A 23,491-nucleotide genomic window follows, 5' to 3' on the forward strand; every position below is an offset into this window, starting at 1 on the left:
TGAAGGATTATTATTATATGCTGCCTTTTCCCCTAACAGGGACTCAAGGCACCTTACAGATAAAAGAACAGCTAAAAACAAAGGGGTGGAAACAAAGAATTAAAAAAAATTAATATGGAAGGCACTTTAAATATATATAAAGATTCATTTAAAACATACAGATGTTTAGAATAAAAATAGCTCGGCACCAGCTTTTTGTCAAAAGCTTTTGAGTCCCAAGTATATAACCAACATACATGTTTACTGGCAGTCTCAAGCAATTCTGAAAACATTATTATAGAGGACTTCCTCTTTGCAGAGTAATGTCAATTCGTTCTCAAAAATGCTTGCTCTTCTCATGTTTAACAATTCTAAAATTGAAGCAATACTTTCTACCAATTTACCAAAGACTGTTCAGGCCAACAGGCTTGTAATTTCCTGCATTGTTCCAATGTTTTTTTTTCCCCGTCAGCATTACAGTGGTTACCTTCCAATTGTCTGGTATGGAGGGTTATTTTAGTCAGAAGCTTTAAAAAGTAAAATTCCTTTTTTCTGCTTAGTTTCTCAAAAGACTCTGTTTGAGACTCACTCTGACAGTGAAGAAAACATGGCACAGTATCCTTGACCTGCACTGATCTTAAGCCAGGGAAGGCCTAGCTGCTTGCATCCAATCTAAGACGTCAGTTTTGCATTGTCACAATTGACCAGTCTGCACCTTTCTGAAGCTCAGTCTTTTCGGGACACATCTTGCGCTTCTGATTTAGCACTACATCACCAAACAGCAAGTACAAAAGATGCAACACAGCATCAGCAGAGATCTTATAGTCCTGTCAAGACTCCAACAAAATGATACCAATGCAACTGGAACTCCTACCTGCCTGAAGAGGTAAAAGGTAAACGGTAAAGGACCCCTGACAGTTAAGTCCGGTTGCAGACGACTCTGGGGTTGCAGCACTCATCTCGCTTCACAGGCCGAGGGAGCCGGCGTTTGTCTGCAGACAGTTTTTCCGGGTCATGTGGCTAGCATGACTAAGCCACTTCTGGCGCAATGGAACACCAAAACCAGAACAGCACATGGAAACGCCATTTACCTTCCCACCAGAGTGGTACCTATTTATCTACTTGCACTTTTTGGGCATGCTTTCAAACTGCTAGGTTGGCAGGAGCTAGGACCAAGCAACGGGAGCTCACCCCGCCGCGGGGATTCGAACCACCAACCTTCTGATCGGCAAGCCCAAGAGGCTCAGTGGTTTAGACCACAGCGCCACCCACATCCCACCTAAAGAGGTAGAAAGCCCCAAACACTTTGTATTCATTGTGTCTATTCCAGCCAAGATCCACTTTTCCATAACAGCCCAAATGAAGATCACTAGCTGTGGGTTAAAGCCTCAGCGCCTAGGGCTTGCCGATCGAAAGGTCGGCGGTTCGAATCCCTGCGGCGGGGTGCGCTCCCGCTGCTCGGTCCCAGCGCCTGCCAACCTAGCAGTTCGAAAGCACCTCCGGGTGCAAGTAGATAAATAGGGACCGCTTACCAGCGGGAAGGTAAACGGCGTTTCCGTGTGCGGCTCTGGCTCGCCAGAGCAGCGATGTCACGCTGGCCACGTGACCCGGAAGTGTCTCTGGACAGCGCTGGCCTCTTAAGTGAGATGGGCGCACAACCCCAGAGTCTGTCAAGACTGGCCCGTACGGGCAGGGGTACCTTTACCTTTACCTTTAGCCTTCCAAAAGATTTGGTTAATTATATTTTTCATACACATGGCACATGTTCACACTTACCTAACTTCCCATAAGGGAACTCTGCACTCCACCCAGGTTGCCTGGTAACTCTGACATCAAGACATGATGCATGATGGGGCATTGCAAGAGAGTAGCATCGTGCTAGCTGCGATTTTGGGAGACCTAAAACAGGGGGAAGTGAGATTGCAGTCAATGTGTATAATGGTTCTTTTGTAATAGGTCATTCCAATTACAGTTGTCAGATTGTTCCATTTCAAAAATTATGCAAGTGACCTATAAGAAAGCCAAGTTCTTGCATTACATACAAAACAAGGGGCACATGTTTTCTCACTTGCATGGGGGGCGGGCTGTAAAATCAAAATACCACTCAATTTAAACCACCAGAATCACCTCGAAATTAAAAAGTAGACATAGAACCAAAAAAAAAAAAAAAATCACTTGAAACTATAGTTAGAAACTATTCAGGTTTCTTGCCAAAGCATCAATTAAAATCACAGTATTCCACCACACTTAGGGAATTGTAGGAGAAAAATATGGTGTAATTACTGAGAGCATCGGCAGAATTAGGATATTATTTCACATCCAAATTTCCAGATCCTATTCTTCTTAATACACTTCTTAGCTAGTTTAGCTTTCAATTCAACAACAGGAAATAGGTGCTGCAAACACATGGAGGTGATAATCGGTTATTATATTTCAGCGAGCTTTCTTGTTATAGCATTGGATTACATGGAAAAACCTGTCTCATTAAACTGTCAAGATGTAGTTACTGACTAGAGCTAGAAACTGAAAGAATACTTCTTCTATAGAGACACAGATGAATAAAGCATGATTTGTAAGGATCATCAACAAGCTTCAAAGTAAATGTGATGGTTATATGTTCATATTTAAAATAATATATATGGAAGTATTTATTACCCTCTGGAACAGAACAAACCAAGATAGTAAAATTCAACAACATCTCTCTACACAACAAACAATAAATTTTGAACACACACAAGAAGCATTCTGTGAATGTGCCTATTGACAAAGCTGAATGATCAAGCTGGTCTCCTGGTCATTCACAGCTTCACTCGAGAGAAAAAAATGAAAGTACGAAGTCAACATTTTAGGGATTGTTTACAGAAGAATGGGAAATCTGAGGCCCTCCAGATGTTGTTGAACTCCAAATCCCATTAGCTCAAGCCAGCATTGGTCAAGGGTCAGGGATGATGGGAACTGTTGTCTAACAATATCTGGAGAATAGGTTCCTCACCTCTTGCCTAAACTGTACTTCTCCACTTGAAAAATTATAGGTTATAATTATAGAGCACCTTACACTGTAAGTATTTTGAGGCAGATGCCAATCAATATTAGAGGGCATCTCTTAATATATTGACTTTCAGTGTTTTTACCACTGTGCCCTCTCCATATCATGGAGCCACTGAAGTTAGTCAATCACAGACCATTTTATTGGGGGGGGGGCAGAAAACAAGACCAATACAGATCACATATAAAAATATCACATATGCAAAAATATCTAAACTAGATGGTAATCCTGGATAATAAAAGCTCTAGCACTTTTTAAACAATATTGTTTATGATTTTAAAACACGGAAGAGACATCATTGTGGCAGAAGCATCACATCCTTTTAGAGCTCATTTGGATTCAGTGAAGCCACTGAGGAGAAGAAAAATAAGAAGGCTGCATTTGCACATAAGAAGGTAAGCCAAGAACCTTGGCTTAGTCAACCATACCAAGTAAGAGCTGCATGCTCATGCATGCAGCCTAACTGCTTATGCTTCATCCCACCACCTTCGCACAAGCAGGTAAACCACACAGGAAGGGGACTCATGGCATTTAACAAGCTAATACTCATACACCAACGATAAACCTTGTTTCAAGGCTGCTTGTGATCCTAGCTTGTTAGAAAGAAACAAACAGACAAACAAACAAACAAACAAACGATAACCTCTGGTCTAGATGCATCACCAAGCTACTGGCTGCCTGGGTTTGTTTATCCACTTGCATAAAGGAGAAAGCAGGTCGAGCTATGCGAATGGTGTGCTTTATGAACCCAGGGTTCTTGGCTTATCATTACCTGCTAATGCAACCATAAAGTGATATTAACCAAATGTGATTTTGGAAATTTACAGATGCTTGCAGGGAGTAGAAAGGAATGGAGAGAAAAGTGCCCGAGTCAAAGGGGAACTGAAGATTAAAAGATAAATTGATCTGAGGCTCTATAGGCAGCGTTACATGATGGATAATGGGCAAAGGGCCATGTTTAAAAGTGCTTGACATAAAGTTAACATAAAAAGGAAGTCATACTACATTCCCCATGTCAGCAGCATTCCTTTCCAGTAGTTAGCACATTAAAACTGAAAAAGATTATCTGTTGTCCTTGTGAAATGCACATTCCTTACAGGTGCACATTTATATCAGTTTCCTCCCCAAGGTGAAAGGTTATCTGTGGTCATATTAGCAAACAGCTGCTTATGATCTGAGTTGTATACTACTCTTGGAAAGGCAAAAATCTCCTGATGCATGCTAAATGAAACCATGTGCCCTTGATGTTCTGCTTCCAGTATGTCAAAAGTTCAAAGAATGAATATACTTAGCTTTTACACAGAGAGAGAGAGGGGGGGGGCAACTAGTGCAGCCCATCGGTATCACTGATTAATCTGGCAAAGTGAAAACACAACATTTGAGATTCTGCTAGAACACTAACCCGGCACATTTCTATTCCTAATACTCCTCATTTTAGATACAAGGTTTGCGCAAGAACAATGAACTTGGTTTGAACTTTAAAGCAGGATATTATGCATTTAATTAAGCGTATCCAACTTTTAAGATGGATACACTGGGATTTATGAAGACCTTTAATCTCAAAATGCAGAAGATGAGAAATGGCAAAGCAATATTTTGCAGCCTCCAAGGAATTCTCAGTTACCCGGACATAGATAACATACAACGCAGAGGAAATTCTCTGAGTCGCAGAGTCTCTTCAGATTTTCTCAGCCATTGAAGCCTCCTCTCTTGTTGCTCCTTTGCAATGTCTAAAACAGCTCTCAGAATTTTCCATGTCTCTTTGAGATAAGAGCTCCAAGAATACATATATGAGCTGGCTTTTACCAAGTCACACCATTGGTCTACCTATTGGGAGCAGGGTCTACAATGACTGCATTCACATGTAATAACTTATCAGCCCACGTCTTTCCCCCCATTGCAGGAGTAGCTAAACGAACTAGGAAGGAACTAGATCAGATTATGCTATGTCTGCATGCAGTCATGTTTAAGAGATCAGGAGCAAGACTGCAGGATTGCACCTGGTTAAGGTTACATCCACACAACACATTTAGGGCACTCTTATAACACCTTAACAGTCATGACTCTACACACACACATACACACAAAGAATTCTGTCAAATCTAGCTTGTTAAGGATGCTGAGAGTAGATCCTCAGAAAGCTACAATTCCAAACACCCTTAAACTACAGTTCCCATGAGTCTTTGCCTTGACAATCATAATGGATTTATCTATGGTGCAGGTGTAGCTAAAGACATGCCCCTCCATTGCATACTGGTTCTGTAATAGCTATTCCCTTTCATTACAGTGGTACCTCGGGATGCAAACAGGATCTGTTCCGGAGCCCTGTTCACATCCTGAACGCAACATAAGTCACGACGGCGCATCTACGCGGGTCGCATTTTGCCGCTTTCACGCATGTGCGTAATGTCATTTTGAGCATCTGCGCATGCGTGAGTGGCGAAACCCGGAAGTAACGCGCTCCATTACTTCCGGGTTGCCGCAGAGCGCAACTCGGAAGCGCTCAACCCGAGGCACATTCAACCCGAGGTATGACTGTATTTTAAATGCTACCTCCCTTGCATTCCTCAATGTATCCCTTCAATAATCATCATCATAGTCAAGAGGAGGAGGGTTTAAAAAGCCCACAACTCATCTTCATCAAGTAATTATTTTTTTATCTTTCCTGCTTGTTTATAGAAATTAAGTTGCTGCAAAAGTTTTAAAACAACCTTATGATCTACTTTTCCATTCTGATGAGATATGCATCAAATATTTCATTCAGGATTATTCCTACTTAATATAGAAGTTATCAAAACCAATGAGGGAGAAAAAGATAAAATGCAGCTGTGCTTTAATATTTTACAGCATCACACTTGTACATCTGATATACACTCAATCAAGCTTAACCTTATTTAATGCCCTTGACAAATATCCCCTCAGAATTTTTAAGTACATCAGGCAAACACATAAAATATTGACGCAAAAACTTCCCACCACCAACCCAAAGGGGGCAGGGAGAGATTGATGGATTGATTGAGATTTGGTCCAAAAATGTTGCCAGCAATGTTTTTATAGGCTTTATTTGTGCTCATAGACAGCGGCAGAACTCACCCCAGTAACCTTTAAAATTGCTTTGCATGTGGAAAACAGCGTGATCCTACAGCATTGGGCAATAAACACAAGCAGGAAAGCTACATGTTTACTAATAAAAGCCAAACTTTGCATCTTGAGTAGAATGTCATGATAAATACACACAAAGGAGTGTTTGTATCATGGGCTAGGAGTTGGGCTAGGAGTGGGTTAGGCTGGGTTAGGAGTTACACCCAGCTATCATCATTAACCACATATATATCCAACGCTTCCCTCTCTACAGGGCCCCCGGTGGCATTCATGGTTCTGCTTTGTAGATGGAGTGATAGGGACTAGCGAAGGTCAACCAGTTTCATTAATGCTGCAGATTTTAGTCTGGGCCCCACTGGCTGTAATCTAACACTCTTAAGAACTACAGTACTCTGATTCTCCTCTGCCTGAGCTCTAGGGAAAGGGAACGGTTTGATTGACATCTTCCACACACATATCCAAAGGTGATGTACAAATTGCTATTTAGAAAGCAGCTAAAACAGCATAGTGCTGACACTAGTGTCTTGGGGGTGTAATAGGAGGAAGATTTGGGGCAGTGCAATAAAAGTCATTAGGAATTCCTTAATCAACTCCACTGGATGCAGGAGTGGGGAACTTGCGGCCCTTCAGAGGTGGCTGGACCAGAACTCCCTTAATCCCTGGCCATTGGGCATGTTGGCTGGGGATGTTGTAGTTCAGCAACATCTGGAGGGCCACAGGTCCCTCCCCCACAGTAGACCCAACCTTATCGGCAAGGCTTCAGTCCCATCCATACTTACCTGGGAGTAAGTCTAATTTGAACTCTCTGGGCCTTGCTTTTGAATAGACATGTGCTCCAAGTAACTTCTAGGTGACCACTGAAACCAGCACATAAAAGTGCAAGAACTATGAAGTAGCAGCAACATCCCAAATGCTACCTCTAGGGTGCATTTCTACATTTCCTACTAAACATCAGGAAGAACCTTCTGGCAGAAAGAGCTTTTTGACAATGGAACGGAGCTGGTGGGCTCTCCTTCCTTGGAGGTTTTTAAGCAGAGGTTGGATGGCCATCTGCCATGTATGGTCTAGTTGGGATTCCTGCATTGCAGGGGGCTGGACTAGATGACACTAGGGGTCCCCTTACACGTCTATGATTCTATTATTCCATCTCAGGAAGAACAGGTGTTTTTTGTAATAATAATACTAATAAAACTAAAAGTGACAAAACGCTTGCGGTTTTGTCCTGAAAGGCACCTAGAAGGCAGCAACAACAGACAAAGCAACTGGAAAAGGCAAAGAGATAACCATGAGGTTGATTTGCCCCAAACCCATTGTTAGGATGTATACTAGCACCAATATGTATGGGGGTTTGTATTTTGCAGCAAAAGGTGACATTTCAGAAAGCATTCAGTAAAATGTTAGCTAAAAAACAGTGCTCAGATCAGTTTTTGCCAAAGAATCAGGTCGCCTTCCCTGCTTTTGGCAAAGGATTTGCCAAGGAACCCATTTTCTGGGTTCCTCATGTTGCTGCAGACTGCAGCAGCTACTTATAAGAGGCAATCAGAAGGCACTTTCCTGTAAGATGCAAAGTGCAATCCCCACCCACATCTCTTGGCAAGGGCTTTGCCGAAAAGAAGAATTCTCAATATTGCAGCAAAAGGTGCAAAATTGCTCAGCAGTTTCCTTTCACCACTCACAGTGCAATCCTAACCATGTCTACTCAGAAGTCAGTCCTACTGTATTCAAATGGGGGTTTACTCCCAGGTAAGTGAGGTTAGGATTCCAACCTTAGCCAATTTCTCTTGCTACAAAAGCCCAGTTAAGATGTATAATCTGTTCTCTTAAGAGCTGAAGGATATCACAGAGCTAGTTTTAAGCATTACTATAAATAAAGCTTAGCTGAATCATGTGAAAAATAAATAAATCCATGTTTGCTCTTTCTGTAAGCCAGCCTAGAAATTCTGAATCGAAGGGCGATATAAAAACTTTATAAAAGTTTGGAGGTTCTAGCAGGGGAGCGCAGCTATTGTATACCCTTGACCGAAGAACGGTACACTCCTTCTATCTGGGATGGTCGTGCTCTTCCACCGAGCGCGCAGCTTCGGGAGGGACGCACATGGAGCGGTGAGGGAGGAAGGGGACACCCGCCTAGCCAGCCAGATCAGCCGAATCAACCCTGGCGATCAATGGGGTGACAGATGTCGCAGCCAGATCGCCCTGACATTTGTTTGCAAACACAAGGAACATTATTGATATCTTGGAACTCCTGCAAACAAATATTAATACAAAAGCAGTTTTGATATTTATAGATGCGGAGAAGGCCTTTGACAATATCTCCTGGAAGTTCATGAAGAAAAATTTGGAAGGAATGGGAGTGGGGCGGGGGTTTTATAATGGGATAGAGGCAATTTATTCAGAGCAAAAGGCAAAACTGATAGTCAACAATGTGGTGACAGAAGAGTTTAGAATTGAAAAAGGAACACGACAAGGTTGCCCTATATCCCCTTTGTTATTTATATCGGTCCTAGAAGTGCTCTTGAATATGATTAGAGGAGACCAGTGGGTGGAAGGTATCCAGGTCGGAGCGAAACAATACAAACTGAAAGCATTTGCAGATGACCTAGTTTTGACTCTACAGGAGCCAGAGCCCAGTACTAAAAGGGTATTACAACTGATTTATGAGTTTGGTCGAGTGGCGGGATTTAAACTTAATAAGCAAAAAACTAAGGTTTTGGAAAAAAAATTTGACTTCTTCAGAATCAGAAAGGTTTCAGAAAGAGACAGAATTAAATGTGGTTAAAAAAGTGAAATACCTAGGGGTAAATATAACAGCGAAGAACAGGAACTTATTTAAAGACAATTATGAAAAATGTTGGACTGAAATTAAAAGGGACTTAGATGTTTGGTCAAGACTGAAACTTTCTTTGACAGGACGTATTGCTGCAATTAAAATGAATGTATTGCCAAAAATGTTATTTTTGTTTCAAACTTTGCAGATTGTGGACAAAATGGAGTGTTTTGGGAGGTGGCAGAGAGATATTTCAAGATTTGTCTGGCAGGGCAAAAAGCCCAGAATCAAGTTTAAGATATTAACTGATGCTAAAGAAAGAGGGGGATTTGACCTGCCAGACTTAAAGTTGTATTATGAATCAGCAGCTTTCTGCTGGTTGAAAGACTGGCTACTTCTTGAGAACACTGATGTTTTAGATTTGGAAGGATTCAACAATGCGTTTGGGTGGCATGCATATCTGTGGTATGACAAAGCTAAAATACATAAGAATTTCAAGAACCATGTTGTCAGAAAAGCAGTATTTAATGTCTGGTTGAAATATAAAGACTTATTGGAAAACAAGACCCCAAGGTGGTTATCACCAATGGAGGCTAAGGCCGTGAAAAAACTCAATATGGAGGCCAGATGGCCGAAATATTGGGAAATAATAGAAAAAGATGGAGATAACTGGAGGTTGCAGAGTATGGATAAAATAAAAGATAAAGTGCGAGATTGGCTACATTATGCTCAGATTAAAGAAGTGTTTAAGTTGGATAAAAAGGTAGGATTCCAGGTGGAAAAATCAAAGTTAGAAACTGAACTGTTAGAACCCAGCTCTAAGATACTTTCAAGAATGTATAATTTGCTGTTAAAATGGAATACACAGGATGAAATGGTCAAATCAGCCATGATAAAATGGGCACAGGACATAGGGTACAACATTATGTTTGCTGACTGGGAAAAGTTATGGACCACAGGTTTGAGATTTACGGCATGTAATGCCTTGAAAGAAAATATTATGAAAATGATATACAGGTGGTACATGACCCCAGTCAAGCTTGCAAAGATATACCATGTGTCTGATAATAAATGTTGGAAGTGTAAAGAGGCTGAAGGAACATTCTTTCACCTCTGGTGGACTTGCCCTAGAGTGAAGGTTTTCTGGGAAATGATGTATAATGAACTGAAAAAGGTATTTAAGTATACCTTCCCTAAGAAACCAGAGGCCTTTCTCTTGGGCATTGTTGATCAGAGTGTGCAAAAGAAGGATCGAACCTTTTTTATGTACGCTACAACAGCAGCAAGGATACTCATCGCTAAAAGCTGGAAAACTCAAGAATTACCCACACTGGAAGAATGGCAGATGCAACTGATAGACTATATGGAACTGGCGGAGATGACGGGCAGAATCCGAGACCTGGGAGAAGAACTGGTGGAGGAAGACTGGAAGAAATTCAAGGACTATCTACAAAAATATTGTAAATTGTATGATTGCTAAGAAAGATGTAAGATTAGCAAAAACATGGCTTCAACAAACTAGTTATTAAGAATATAAATTTAAATGTAATTGGAAGATGGAAAGATAAATTTGGGATAATTAATATTTTATGAATAAGCTTCAATAAGAGTATGTTAAATACTCTTAAATACATTAAATACTGGAAAATTATATTATATGATTTAAATTAAGTTAATAATTTGCTGGTAAAATTTATGTTTAGAAAGCAGGAACAAGAGATGTGAGGAAGTCCAAAGTTGAGATTGAAATGTGGATAATGGAAAATATTATGTTATTATGAATGTCTTTTATTGGTTATACAAAATTTAATAAATATTATTAAAAAAAATAAAAATAAAAACTTTATAAAAGTTCAACTGAGACCTATCTTCATATTCCTTCCCTTTCATATGCAACTTAGCCCTCTTGCCAGACACTCCCAGAAGACAGGGGGGAAACAGGATTGGCATGCAACTGACCACCTATTATTACATGAATTATTGTCAGATATGTCATGCTGCTCAGGGAATTGGCTTGCCATGGATTTAATACAATTGCCTTTAAAAACCATACACTTTTCATTAGCTATTAAGTTTTATTTATTTTCAGTTTAAACAGAAACAAAGCAAATTGTAACGGACCCTGGTGGTCAAGGGTAAAAACCAAGCAGAAGAACTATGAGTAACTTACTGAATACTTATAGAAACTTTACCTAACTTGCTAACTAATAGCAAGATTGGGCACAGAGCTTCTCTACCTCACTCCTGGGCTTAGTTATTAGCCTCAGCAGGTCTGTAGCATCTTGTGGCGTGAAGTAACACTATGTGAATTAATACCAAGCACATCGTAAGCTCCAAACTCTAATATAGTATGATTTTTGGCCCTTAGAGTTGAACCTGCTTAAGCACCACAGATTTTTGAAAATGACTCTTACCTCCTCTGACAGCAGCCTCACACTCTTTACCTTGGCAGCTCACACTGTCCTGTGACTCTCAACACACACTTCTGGGGGGATCTCTCTGCTTTCTGCATCTCCAAAGAAATCTGCCAGACTCCAACCATGGAAGAGGACGCCAAGAGGACGTTAAGAAATAAGCATGCATTTGCAAAATTAAGCCTCTGTAGAAAAAAACAAACACAGAACTATATACATAGATTGCCATATAGCTGTTACCTTTGCTCAGTGAAAAATACCACAACTGAGTACAGAGTATTTGAAATAGTGCTATTGGTCAATATCCCTTACATAGGGTAACAGTGACAACATTCAGAAGCCACGATAGACCTTGGGCTTGTACGACCCCTCTCCTTCTCCAGTGTGATCCTAAACAGAGGGTTCCACTTTCAACTGACCACAGTTTAGCATGACATCCAAGACCAAACATCTGGTTAATGTTAACTACGATTTGTTTAAGCAAGACAGATTTATAACCAAGGGTTTGAAGTTGACTTGATTAAAACCAACCATAGTTCACATCGTCGGATTCAGACGATACAAGTTTAGTTAAGTAAAAAAAATGAAATTTCTGTCCAAAGACACCACAAGCTGTAACCAAAGGGTGGTTGTTGGCTTATTGAAATAGCTTGTTAGGGGAAACAAAGCACAAGCCAGGATTCAGACATAACGCTAAGCAAAAACCATGCCTTAGCTCACAGCAACGCAGTAGCACGAGAAGCAGGGTAGCAGCAAGGCACCTTAAATTTTAGCCCTGTGCAGAAGCTCTATGTGTTGTTAAGCTCAACTGCGCTTTACAGTGACTTGTGAACTAGTCCAGTGTCATTAAGGACAAAGCTATCTATGGCGACTAGCCATGACGGCTATGTCCTCCTGCCACTGCTGGAAGCCATATGCCTCTGTGTACCAGTTGTTGGAATCAAGTGAAGAGTGTGCTGCTGCATTTAGGCCCAGCTCGCAGTGTTCCCATAAGCATCTGGTTGGTCACTTTGAGAAGAGGATGGTGTACTAGATTAAACCCTGGTCCAATCCAGTAGGGCTCTTCTTATGTTCTTATCTACAAATCCCATCCCCCCTGGATTGTAGGCCAATAATGCTGGGAACCCAAGGTCAGGGGGAAGTGGTTTTTAGCATGATACGTGAAGCAGGCCAGTGAAAGCATTGCAGGCCCTTCACCATACCCTAATTTTCTCACCCTGACTTTTAAGTGTCACCAGAAATCCCCAGGTAATTAGCAAATGTGAGACTTACAGTGCAACGCAGCTCCCTTTTGACCTTTCCCATTCACAACAATCCTACTAAATTTTGTCTGCTTAAGGACATTACTCATCTCAACTTCTTTTAAAAACCTAAAAGTGATTCAAACAAATGCTCTTCAGTGACACACAAATGTCTATTTTTGACTCCATTTTGATCAATCATCGTAGCTGGGAACTTCAATGCAGTTTTAAAGATGTAGGGCTATAGAATCCTAGACCTGCAGCGTTGCAAGGAATCTATCCAATACCCTGCAATGCAGGAATCACAGCTAATGGTTGGTTGGGTGCCAAGAGGCACTAGTGGAAGAAGTTCTGGCAGTAAACTACAGCACAAGAGCAAGAAGAAATTTCTATGTGACATTGTGCAAGAAAGTGGATTGTATCCAACCAAGTTCTAGTCAAAGTAGACACATTAAAACAAATGGATCTAAGTTAACCAAGTGAAGTAGGTTAGGCTGAGAGGCAGTGATTGGCCCAAGATCACCCAGTGAGCTTCCTGACTAAGTGAGGATTTGAACCCTGATTTCCCAGGTCCTAGTCTGACATTCTAACCACAACACCAAACTGACTCATGTGTAAGAACTAAGCACACTTTCAACTCAGTTCTGTGTTAGTAAATATTGTGTGCCAATAAGGAAGAAAATGAAAGTTTAGGTGTTAAAATTTATGTGCAGCAAGCTGTCACATAAAGTACAAGGGCAGTTTAATTGCCTTCATTGAGATTAGCTGCTGCTGTACTATGCAATAGCTATTTCTCAAAAGGTAATAATACAACAAAGTTGAAAAGCATTCTTCTCTCCTAAGGATTTGCCAAGTAAAAAGCAGTTTGTCTGGAAAGATCAAATGCATGCTGCACATTGAAAGCACTACCTTCCAGACAGCTATATCACAACTTCTGGTAGTTAGGCCTCCTAAATAGTTTTTCTCTAATTGGCAAGTGAAGTGAAGCAAACCAAGGGAAAAGTCAGAGTGATTGCATCACAACAGAAGCATAAATGCAAGAACTGCAAAGTAGTTTATGCTGTTGTATCCATGAGCCTTTAAAAAGAAAGGTCTATGGCTTTTTGTACCTTCTATTTCAGTCCAATAATAAGTGTTTCTTCAGGCAAGTGTTCTACTTTGTGCAGGATGCTGTCAAAAGCTTTTACGCCATTCAAGTAGCTACTGAATTCACTCTCTGATACATCTTACAATGCACGTAGAAGCTTCTTACATCTAGATGCTCTATACCATAATAGTATTTCCTAAAGCAATTAATAAATGCCCCGGTATTAATAAAGACCCATTCTTACCATCCTTCATTTTAGTCCTAAATTATGCAACAGCCCTGCCATTTGCACAGTACAACTCCAAAGAGTTTTATTTGTAGTCACTCAACTTGCTTAAATACAGAGTTTCTACTATTTCCAAAACTAGCTATTAACTAAAGATACCCAAGGTGGGTTATTTGCTCTGAACAAGAAGCATGCTCCTTCTTCCCATGGAGCCCCAAGGTTTATGAGAACTGCTTGAGCATGTCAAGGGAGCATAAAAGTGACACATGTTTCAGCTTTGTCAGAATGAGAGAGGGGAGTTATTTAGGTACAAGGAGAAGAGGCTCATTAATAGGGGTTGTCAACACAGTGTCCTCCAGATGTTATTTAACTTATTAGTCACAACCAGTATAGCCAATGATCAGGGATGATGGGCGCTGTAGTTCAACAAACATCTGGATTAGACTATTACCCAAGGCTTTTGATACATTTCAGGCTCTAAACCCCCATCCATTAGACGGAGGTAAATTACTGCTACCTAGAGATCTAATGTCATTAAGACAGATGAGAGAAGAGGCAAGTTACGTCAAATTGGGCTGTTGAAGACACAGCACTACTCTCCTTTTAACTTTGGTAAAAGAATCCAGGGATGGCTTGCCACTGTTTCCCCTCTACTTGCAATGGCTTGCCACTGTTTCCCCTCTACTTGCAAAACTGTTCCCCTCTCAGAGGGAAAGTCCATCTATTTGCCACCCTCTCTCGAATGGCAAATGACAAATGACAAACCTAGACAGCATCTTAAAAAGTAGAGACCTCACCTTGCCAACAAAGGTCTGTATAGTAATACTGGTCCGTATAGTATACTGGTTTTCCCAGTAGTGATGTATGGAAGTGAAAGCTGGACCATAAAGAAGGCTGATCACTGAAGAATTGATGCTTTTGAATTATGGTGCTGGAGGAGACCCTTGAGAGTCCCATGGACTGCAAGAAGATCAAACCTCCCCATTCTTAAGGAAATCAGCCCTGAGTGCTCACTGGAAGGACAGATCATGAAGCTGAGGCTCCAGTACTTTGGCCACCTCGTGAGAAGAGAAGACTCCCTGGAAAAGACCCTGATGCTGGGAAAAATGGAGGGCACAAGGAGAAGGGGACGACAGAGGACGAGATGGTTGGATAGTGTTCGCGAAGCTACCAGCATGAGTTTGACCAAACTGTGGGAGGCAGTGGAAGACAGGAGTGCCTGGCGTGCTCTGGTTCATGGGGTCACGAAGAGTCGGACACGACTAAACGACTAAACAACAACAACTCGAATGGCATTAATGAAAACATTGAAACTAAATGTTAATCCAAGTCTCCCATTTTAAACAGGTTCAGAAACCCACTTTTATCCCCAGTTCAGTTACTGGTTATAGCCCCTACACACATACACACACACACACACACACACACTCATTCAATTGATAACATGTCCCCCAAATAAATCATTATGCAGAAGGACTTCATCTGTCCTGCAACTACCAGAAACCATTTTCATTGACTGCCTCCTTACTTCTACGTACACAGAGAGAAACCATTTTTCTCCCATCCCAATCTGTTGAGACCTTTAATAGTTTTATAATGGTGATTTATAATTATAAATCTCTTGTGCCCTGTTCTTAATATTATTTTTGGATGATTAAATGAGCATGCCTCAGTTGCTTTATGGTTACAGCCAGATGTTTTGGACTATGATTCCCTTCAGCACCAGCAAGCAGAGGCATGCTGGCTGGGGCTCATAGGAGTTGTGGTCCAAAACTTCTGGGAGGCACCAGGTTGGAGAAGGTTTAGTCATCAATGGGATGGTGCTCCAGTTCCTTGCTATTTCGGCTGTACTTTTCTATTACTTATCCACAGATCCACAGCCTCATTTAAGAGACAGGCACAACAGATACAGAGTGGTATTAAAATTGCCTGCTGTTTCCACCCTCTTCAATATAATTCCAGACACCATTTCGTCTCTCCCCACCCACCCCCCAGCTTGACTGCAACACATTTTTCCCAAAATTCTCTCTATATCCCATGGTAAAGGTAAAGGTAAAGGACCTCTGGGTGGTTAAGTCCAGTCAAAGTCGACTATGGGGTTACGGCACTCATCTCGCTTCCAGGCCAACAGAGCTGGTGTTTGTCCACAGACAGCTTTCCAGGTCATGTGGTCAGCATGACTAAACAGCTACTGGCGCAATGGGACACCGTGGTGGAAACCAGAGTGCACGGAAACACTGTTTATCTTCCCGCCACAGCAGTACCCATTTACCTACTTGCACTGGCGTGATTTCGAACTGCTAGATTGGCAGGAGCTGGGACAGAGCAACGGGAGCTCACTCCGCTGTGGGGATTTGAACCACCGAGCTTCTGATCAGCAAGCCCAAGAGGCTCAGTGGTTTAGACCCATGGTAGTTCTGGGCCATCATCACAGCCAATTTAAAGCATGCATGCATGCATCCATGAAAGTTAATAATTTTTGTCCCAATGTGTTATCAGAACGATGTAAAGGAACAAGCAGTTTTCTAATGCTGCCTGCATCTCTTTGAAATGGTTATGTTTAAGAAGATGTGCATTCTAGTATCAGTTCCCTGAGCCAGAGAGTATTTTATGTCAATAGACCAAAAAACAACAACATTCTTTCTCTCCATTCTATAGCCATTTGGCAGCAAACAGTGAAGCAAATAAAGCGCCTCTATTGCAGATTCTTAGGGATGAGCATCTACAATATAAAACACTCCCCTTTAACTAGTACACTTTGCAACATGTGCCAAAACCTTCATAGTATTGTATAAAACAGAATACTTGGAGAAAATCATTGTTTCATGGCACTGGATCAGACTACTTCAGATTTCCACAGCATCCTTATAAACTAACTCTTCAGCAGGAAGAACACTGTAAAAATTATCTTGCAAGTCTACAAAACAATTAAATCCACTTTTCTCATTTAACAGTACATAACTTCTTCCTTCGATTTATCAATCCACTTCTCTCTCTCTCTCTCTCTCTCTCTCTCTCTCTCCCTCTCTCTGATCCTCTATTGTTACATCCAGATTGATGCCATTTCTTGTTATGTTCATCTTCTGAGCCACTTAATCCTTAGGGACCATGCTGTGAAGAGACAAAAGCCCCAGGGGAGCCCCTCCTGGGCAAAGGCTACAGCCGGAAGGAGAGGCAGGGAAGCTCAGAAGATAGGCCCTGAGCAAGAGAGAAAAACTGGAAGGGCCAGAGGGCTGCTTATTGGAAATATAGCTTCCAGAAGAAGGTTAATGGAGCAGGGGTGGGGAATATTCCAGCCCAAGGGGCCACATTCTTTACTGAGCAACCTTTCAGGGGCCACAAAGCCAACAGTGGGCAGAGCCAAGGATGTGATTCTTTGTACACTAGCAACCATGCGAAAGTCATGAGATTCCTACAAATACACAGCTCAAGCCTACCACAGTTCAAGAGCACATTTCATAAAATAAAAGCATGTGAAGAGGGAATAAAACAGGACCACTAATGGGTGTTCCCTGGGGGAAGCGTGGTATGATGACATTCCCAAGGGCCAGACAGAAAGGTGCAGAGGGCCACATTCAGCCTAGACCTGAGGTTCTTCACTCCTGTAGGCAGGCATGGGGAGTCTGAAATGGGGTGAGAGCGTGATTGACCAGAGGTCAAGAGCAGAATCAGAAAACGAAAGTACGACAAAATAATTATTGGTTCTGAATTCCACTGTCAGCTCCAATGTGGCTCAGAGAGTCTGTCGACTTGCTGATGGTGAATATGGTTTTACTTGGGTGGACATCTTTTGCATGCTGGGGTCCTGAGCCTACTATTACTACGCCTCCTGCTTCACACAATCTTGTGTGATATTGAACTGTCCCTTCTCGCATCTAGAGGTGACCTTAGCAACTCAACAGATGACAAGCGCGCTACTTGACAGTCAAGAGGGAGTTCACAAAATCCCGACATCATCACAAACAGCCTTGGCAGTTTCTCCTAACACCTCACAATGCCACATTTGACGCAGACATCTTTTCCTGCCACTTTGTCCTGAAGTTACAGCCACAATCCTAACAGGACAAATATTTCAATTAAACGCCATCAACAATAACAGAAATACATATGGAATTTTCAGCCGAGTAACATACAGCAAGGGCATATGTACTCTTTAGTCACAAATACTTCCTACCAGAGAGAAAATGCCCATGTAACACTGTGTGTGTGTGTGTGTGTGTGTGTGTGTGACAGGTCTCCTAAAACACAGCAGCCAAGTGCAATTTTTTTCATCTTCAAATGACTCCATCTCATTTCAAAAGCAGTCAGTAGAAAAGGCAGTCAATTAGAAGTAAAGCAAATTAGAAGAACAATTTAGTACACACACCTGCCAAGATAAAAGGAGACTATTTTCTTTTGTAGGCACTGCAATGTTAAGACATACCACAGTAGACTGTTTCTGATAATATGACAGCTAATTTCTTCTAAATAGTCAGTTAAAAATTAGATAATTTTAAAAATACAGCTACTCCAGCAGTTCTTAAAGGGTGTGGCATGCCATACTGGTGTGGAAGGAGAGAATGGCAAGCGTGACAGGAATATTCAAGGCAAATCAAAGAAACATTTGAACAATTCAGTGTAGTATATTACAGTATCAAAATATACTTTTATTTGCAGAATATAGACAGATAGATATTCAAAAAGAGAGCAAGAGCATCAAGTTATACTGAGAACAAACCTAGCTGAGATCCAGAATAGTTGACTGAAAAGAGTGCTGGAGAATAGCATTGGCTATTCTTCCGCAGTTCTCCATGACACATTGTTGTGAACAGCGATTATCAACCGACAAATATGAAAGATCAGAAAAGAGAAAGGCTTCTTTGTGTTGATGAGAAGATGAGAGTTTGTTTTTCTCAAACTAGACCTGATATAAATGAGATTGCCCAGCAAAAGGAAACTCACACACCTCAGTGAGTTTATATATATACTTAAGGTACATATGCAAGAAACTCATTTATAATTATATTTGGGGAATGATTCATGTTCCTATGTAGCTGCATTGTTTTATCCTTTCTGGATGTTCCAGGATCATATTATAAAGCAGTTGTGTTCTGTGTTATAACTCGAACACTGCTAGGAGTTGCTTCCTTCTGCCAATGTATGTCTTATCAATAAAAAATTCAGTGTGGCATGAGCAAATTTTTATTCTGAAAGTGTGGCCCGGGGGGGGAAAGTTTGAGAAGCACTTAGCTACCCTAATGCCTCATTTTTGTTGTAGCAGAAGATTTAGGAGTTAGGAGAATGCCTTGATCTCTGTTTTACACTAAGAATTGAAATATATAATTGCACGCTCAAGATGAGTATAACTGTTCCACGGACTACAAGTGATGAACTGTCAAGAGGTGACCTTGGAGCAGGATTAAGTCTTTCACTTCATGTTTGCTTTACCAAATATGGTTTGGGGGTGGGGGGAGGCGGTGTTTTGAGACCAAATGCACCATACCACAGAATTGCATATTAGACATTCTATGGTGAAATTGAAACTAAAGGAAGAAAATGTATTAATATGTTGTCACAAAGAATTAGGAAGTTAGGCATCAATCAGTCACGGGAAACGCAAATAAATTTTATCTTTGGTTAAACGCAGACCCCGAAGTTGCTTGCTGAAAGGGCAGTGGTACAAATTGACCTCTGTTTCACCTGCCTAGCAGCCTGCAGTGAGTGTTGCCACTGTGACCATTTCACAGTGAAGTTCCTATGAAGAGTCTGGCAGAGGAGTATAACAGGCGCTCATGAATTCTGAGGTGAAGTAGGGTGCCTTGGAGGGCTCTTGGGCAACAGTACAAAGTGGCAAGAGTTGAACCAGGATCTTCTGAAGTGCTTTGTTATGCTTTAGCAATCCTAACATTTTTTAAAGAAAAATGTGCTGACAAGTATCTACTGAAATAAATAAAAAAATTAACCTCTCTAAGCTTGCCATACAATGCCAAGGAGAGAGGATGGATGAAATGAGAGTAAGCCCCAGAATGAGGAGAGGGCAAAGGGCCAAGCTTGTAATCAAAGGGAATGGTTTTCCCTGGAAAACAATCCCTTTTTATTTCTTCCCACCTACAAATCAACTTTTAAAAAGTTCCTAGCACAAATGCCCCTGGACCTATTTGCCTGTAATTCAGCAGGTTTCTCGCCAGGGCACCCCTTTCATGCTTGCAATTTGCAGAACAATTGTCCACAAAACACGAGGAACAGATTCGTTTATTCCTTTTCCCACACACACATATCCTCAGACTGCAATTGCTGCCTTTGCAGAAAAAATGCTGTAGTCATCCTTCTGAAACTTGGGAGGGTTGGCAACCTTAGGGTTGCAAATTTCATCCAATTCTGACCCAAAATTAAAAAGCTATATGGTGTTTTTTAAAAGAAGAAATTTTTAAGGCTGCCCAGCACAAAAACACCTGGACATATTTGCATCTGGGTTTGGCAGGCTTTACACATTTTGGAAGAGTTAGTATATCTGCACATTTCACCTTCTTCTGTTAAAAGGAAATGAAGTTATAGCCATTCTTTTACTTCCTGGTAGTCAATGGGGGAGAAATGGAGAAGACTTGAACTAATTTCCCAGCCCATATGACACTCAACAATGTGGGGGGTGCTTTATATGGTACCAAATTAGGGTACAAATCAGATCTGTGGCCGTTGCATGCCTCTAGAAAACTTCATCTGTTCGTTACGATTTCCAGTATACAACCTCCAATTTGCATTAAACTGACCACTATGTTCACTGGCCTGGGTGGTGATGATGGTTGCTATCAAAAAAGGGGATCCACTGCAGCACATGATCTACATACCCATGCTAGTAGTCTGTAAAAATTTATAAGTCAAATTGTACAAATTGTTTAAGTGATTGAAATTTATTTCTTAAAAAAATAATAATCAATCCCACGCTTCTCATAACTGTCAGTCCCAAGGTGGGTTGCAGTGTTGCATCCTGCATGTTCTTAATAAATCTACTTCTTTAATTAAACATAGTCAATCGTATTCCAATCTTACTTCCTCTTACCTCTTGCCTTGGGCTTCTCGCTTGAGGGAGTTGGGTGGGTACAGACATTGAGCTGCCAGATTGGTCACTCGGCACACTCATCAAATCTTTCCCCACCAGGTTCTCCAAAGAATCCTGTCAATTCAGTAATTCAATCTTTTGGAAATACTTTTAAGGCAGTGGCTATGGTGGGGCAACCAAAAACCAATTGACTTTGTTTTAGGTCACATTTTGGGAACCTTTGGCCCTCCAGAGGTTGCTGGACTACAATTCCCATCAGTCCAAGCAAGCATGGCAGTGGCCAGGGATGATAGGAATTGTAGTGGATCATAGCAGTGGAGATGTACTCTTTCATTCAGGGCTGGTGCCAGGCTGGATGAGGCACAGGCAAAATCCAACTTGGTAGGATTTCCAGTGCCAATATTAGGCAGCAACTGTACAGTCTGCAGCAGGTGGCTGCAAGCAGCCCACCATTTAAACTGTCAAAAAGCAGTCTGGGAAAGACAAACAGGCTAAGCATGGCAACTCAGAGCAGGGGTTAAGCACCTGTGGGGCCTTCAGCAGCTGCCAAAGGATGTACGGTTTTGACAGTAGGCCTGCCTTCACGATTTTCTCCCCCAACCCATTCAAAAGCTGTCTAACACAGCAGCCATCACCACATTATTAGTTTGTCCATTCTTACTTCTATAAACACTGTGTTTACCCTTTTAGCGAAACCTTTGGGCTACATGCAATGAGATTAGTTCCTTTATAAAAACGAGAAAGAGAAATAGAGACTTGTTTAGAAACACATGAGTGAGGGAAGCTTTGGATTGTTCAGAAATGCAGCCTTTGGGACAGAAAAGTACTTTCAATTAGGAAAAGTGAACACGCACTGAAGCGAAGACCACAAACACTTGATCAGAGAGGGCCGTCAGGTCTCCCCCTTCCTACACCCGAAAAGGGTTGAGATTATGGGAAGCAGCACCCAATGAACTGCAAGGAGCTGTGGTTCCAAAGTTGTGGTAGACCTGGCATATTTGAATACATGAGCATTTGGATGTATTCACAAGATCCTGACCTAAGATCACTACCCTTCTGCACCAACATTTTTTAAAAACCAAATTACTCATTACAGTATTATTATTTTTAAATCAAATGTCCCTGCCATTTCAAATGTGGCAGGTAGCTGCAGAAGGACAGACCTGTTCAGTGGTGGCACCCTGACTGAAGAATGTCCTCCATGGGGAGATTTGACTAGTGCCTACCCTGATGTTGTTTCAAAGCCAAACAAAGGCTTTTATTATCTCAGGTTTCTTAAATCTCTTTACATTGCTTTTATGCCACTTTGCATTGGATTTTTCATTTTAGTTCCACCGACTCCTTTCCTTACATTGCCCTTTAATGGTGGTGTTTTAATGTTCTAGTTTTTAATGTTACCTTATTGTCATTTTGACTTTTTGTAAGTCGCCCAGAGAACAAGTAGAAGCGGCGGGGTGTATAAAACAAAGACAGGGCAACTCCCTGTTTGTGCAGGGGTTGCGTTTTGGGTCATGGTGTGTGTCAGTGGTCACATGTAAGCCTGTTCCACCCCCTTCCAGGTCTGAAAACAATGCACATGTCGGTGGTCGCACATCAACTGGGCACTTGCAAAATGGTTGCTGCCTGTGAATAGTGAGGTGCAAAGCCCAACAAACCTGAAACTAAGTGGATATTAAAAGAATAAAAAGTTCTGCTGATAGAAAACTGTATTGTCACAGCTGCTGGGTGGCTATCCTATGTTAAACTGATTTCCTGCTAACCCTCCAGGATGGTTGGCTAATATTCCTTATACAGTGGTGCCTCGCAAGACGAAAAGAATCCGTTCCGCAATTCTCTTCGTCTAGCGGTTTTTTCGTCTTGCGAAGCAAGCCCATTGACGGCTTAGCGGATTAGCGCTATTAGTGGCTTAGCGGCTTTTAGCAGCTTTTAGCGGCTTATCAGCTTAGCGGATAAGCAGATAAGCGGCTTAGCGGCTTAGAAAAAGGGGGGGAAAGGGAAAAAAAGTCAGAAAAACTCGCAAGACATTTTGTCTTGCGAAGCAAGCCCATAGGGAAATTCGTTTTGCGAAGCGCCTCCAAAACGGAAAACCCTTTCGTCTAGCGGGTTTTCCGTCTTGCGAGGCATTCGTCTTGCGGGGCACCACTGTATTCCATTCCGGGTAGGGTAGCTTGGGGCACAGTCATTCAGGGGAGTGTTCTGCTATGGAGATAACAAGGGTAGTGCTGAATTTAGCAACAGAGAGAAATAGAGCACTGAGTTCAGCTGAAGATGGCTGAAACAGGGGAACAAGAAGTAGGGGTAGCCATTCTAGCCCATTAAAAAGAAGAAAAATCCATTTTAGAGCAATATCTTTACTAGGCCAATAAAAATGTGTCAAAAGTTCCTACGGCTTCACCATCAGTTAACTTATTCCCTCTCTCCACTCCATGAATTAGTATGCCATATAGCATCGATAGGCAAACTAAGGCCCGGGGGCCAGATCCGGCCCAATCGCCTTCTAAATCCAGCCCGTGGACGGCCCAGGAACCAACATGTTTTTACATGAGTAGAATGTGTCCTTTTATTTAAAATGCACATCTGGGTTACTGGTGGG

General features: G+C 41.6%; 1 protein-coding gene across 3 annotated transcripts in view; it reads right to left on the minus strand.

Moving 5' to 3' along the window:
* KIAA1217 overlaps positions 1–23,491 on the minus strand; it is a 369,002-nt gene that overhangs the window by 341,148 nt on the left and 4,363 nt on the right. For 2 of the 3 annotated variants that reach the window (XM_079947806.1, XM_079947815.1), the window contains exon 2: positions 1,756–1,878. In XM_079947806.1, coding sequence (XP_079803932.1) covers positions 1,756–1,878 — 123 coding nt within the window. Of the gene's footprint in view, positions 1–1,755; positions 1,879–11,308; positions 11,476–23,491 lie in introns of those variants that run through there. The other variant, XM_079947822.1, reaches the window with a different exon arrangement.

Source organism: Podarcis cretensis (genome assembly GCF_951804945.1).
Source record: "Podarcis cretensis genome assembly, chromosome: 12".
Lineage (NCBI taxonomy): Eukaryota > Metazoa > Chordata > Lepidosauria > Squamata > Lacertidae > Podarcis > Podarcis cretensis.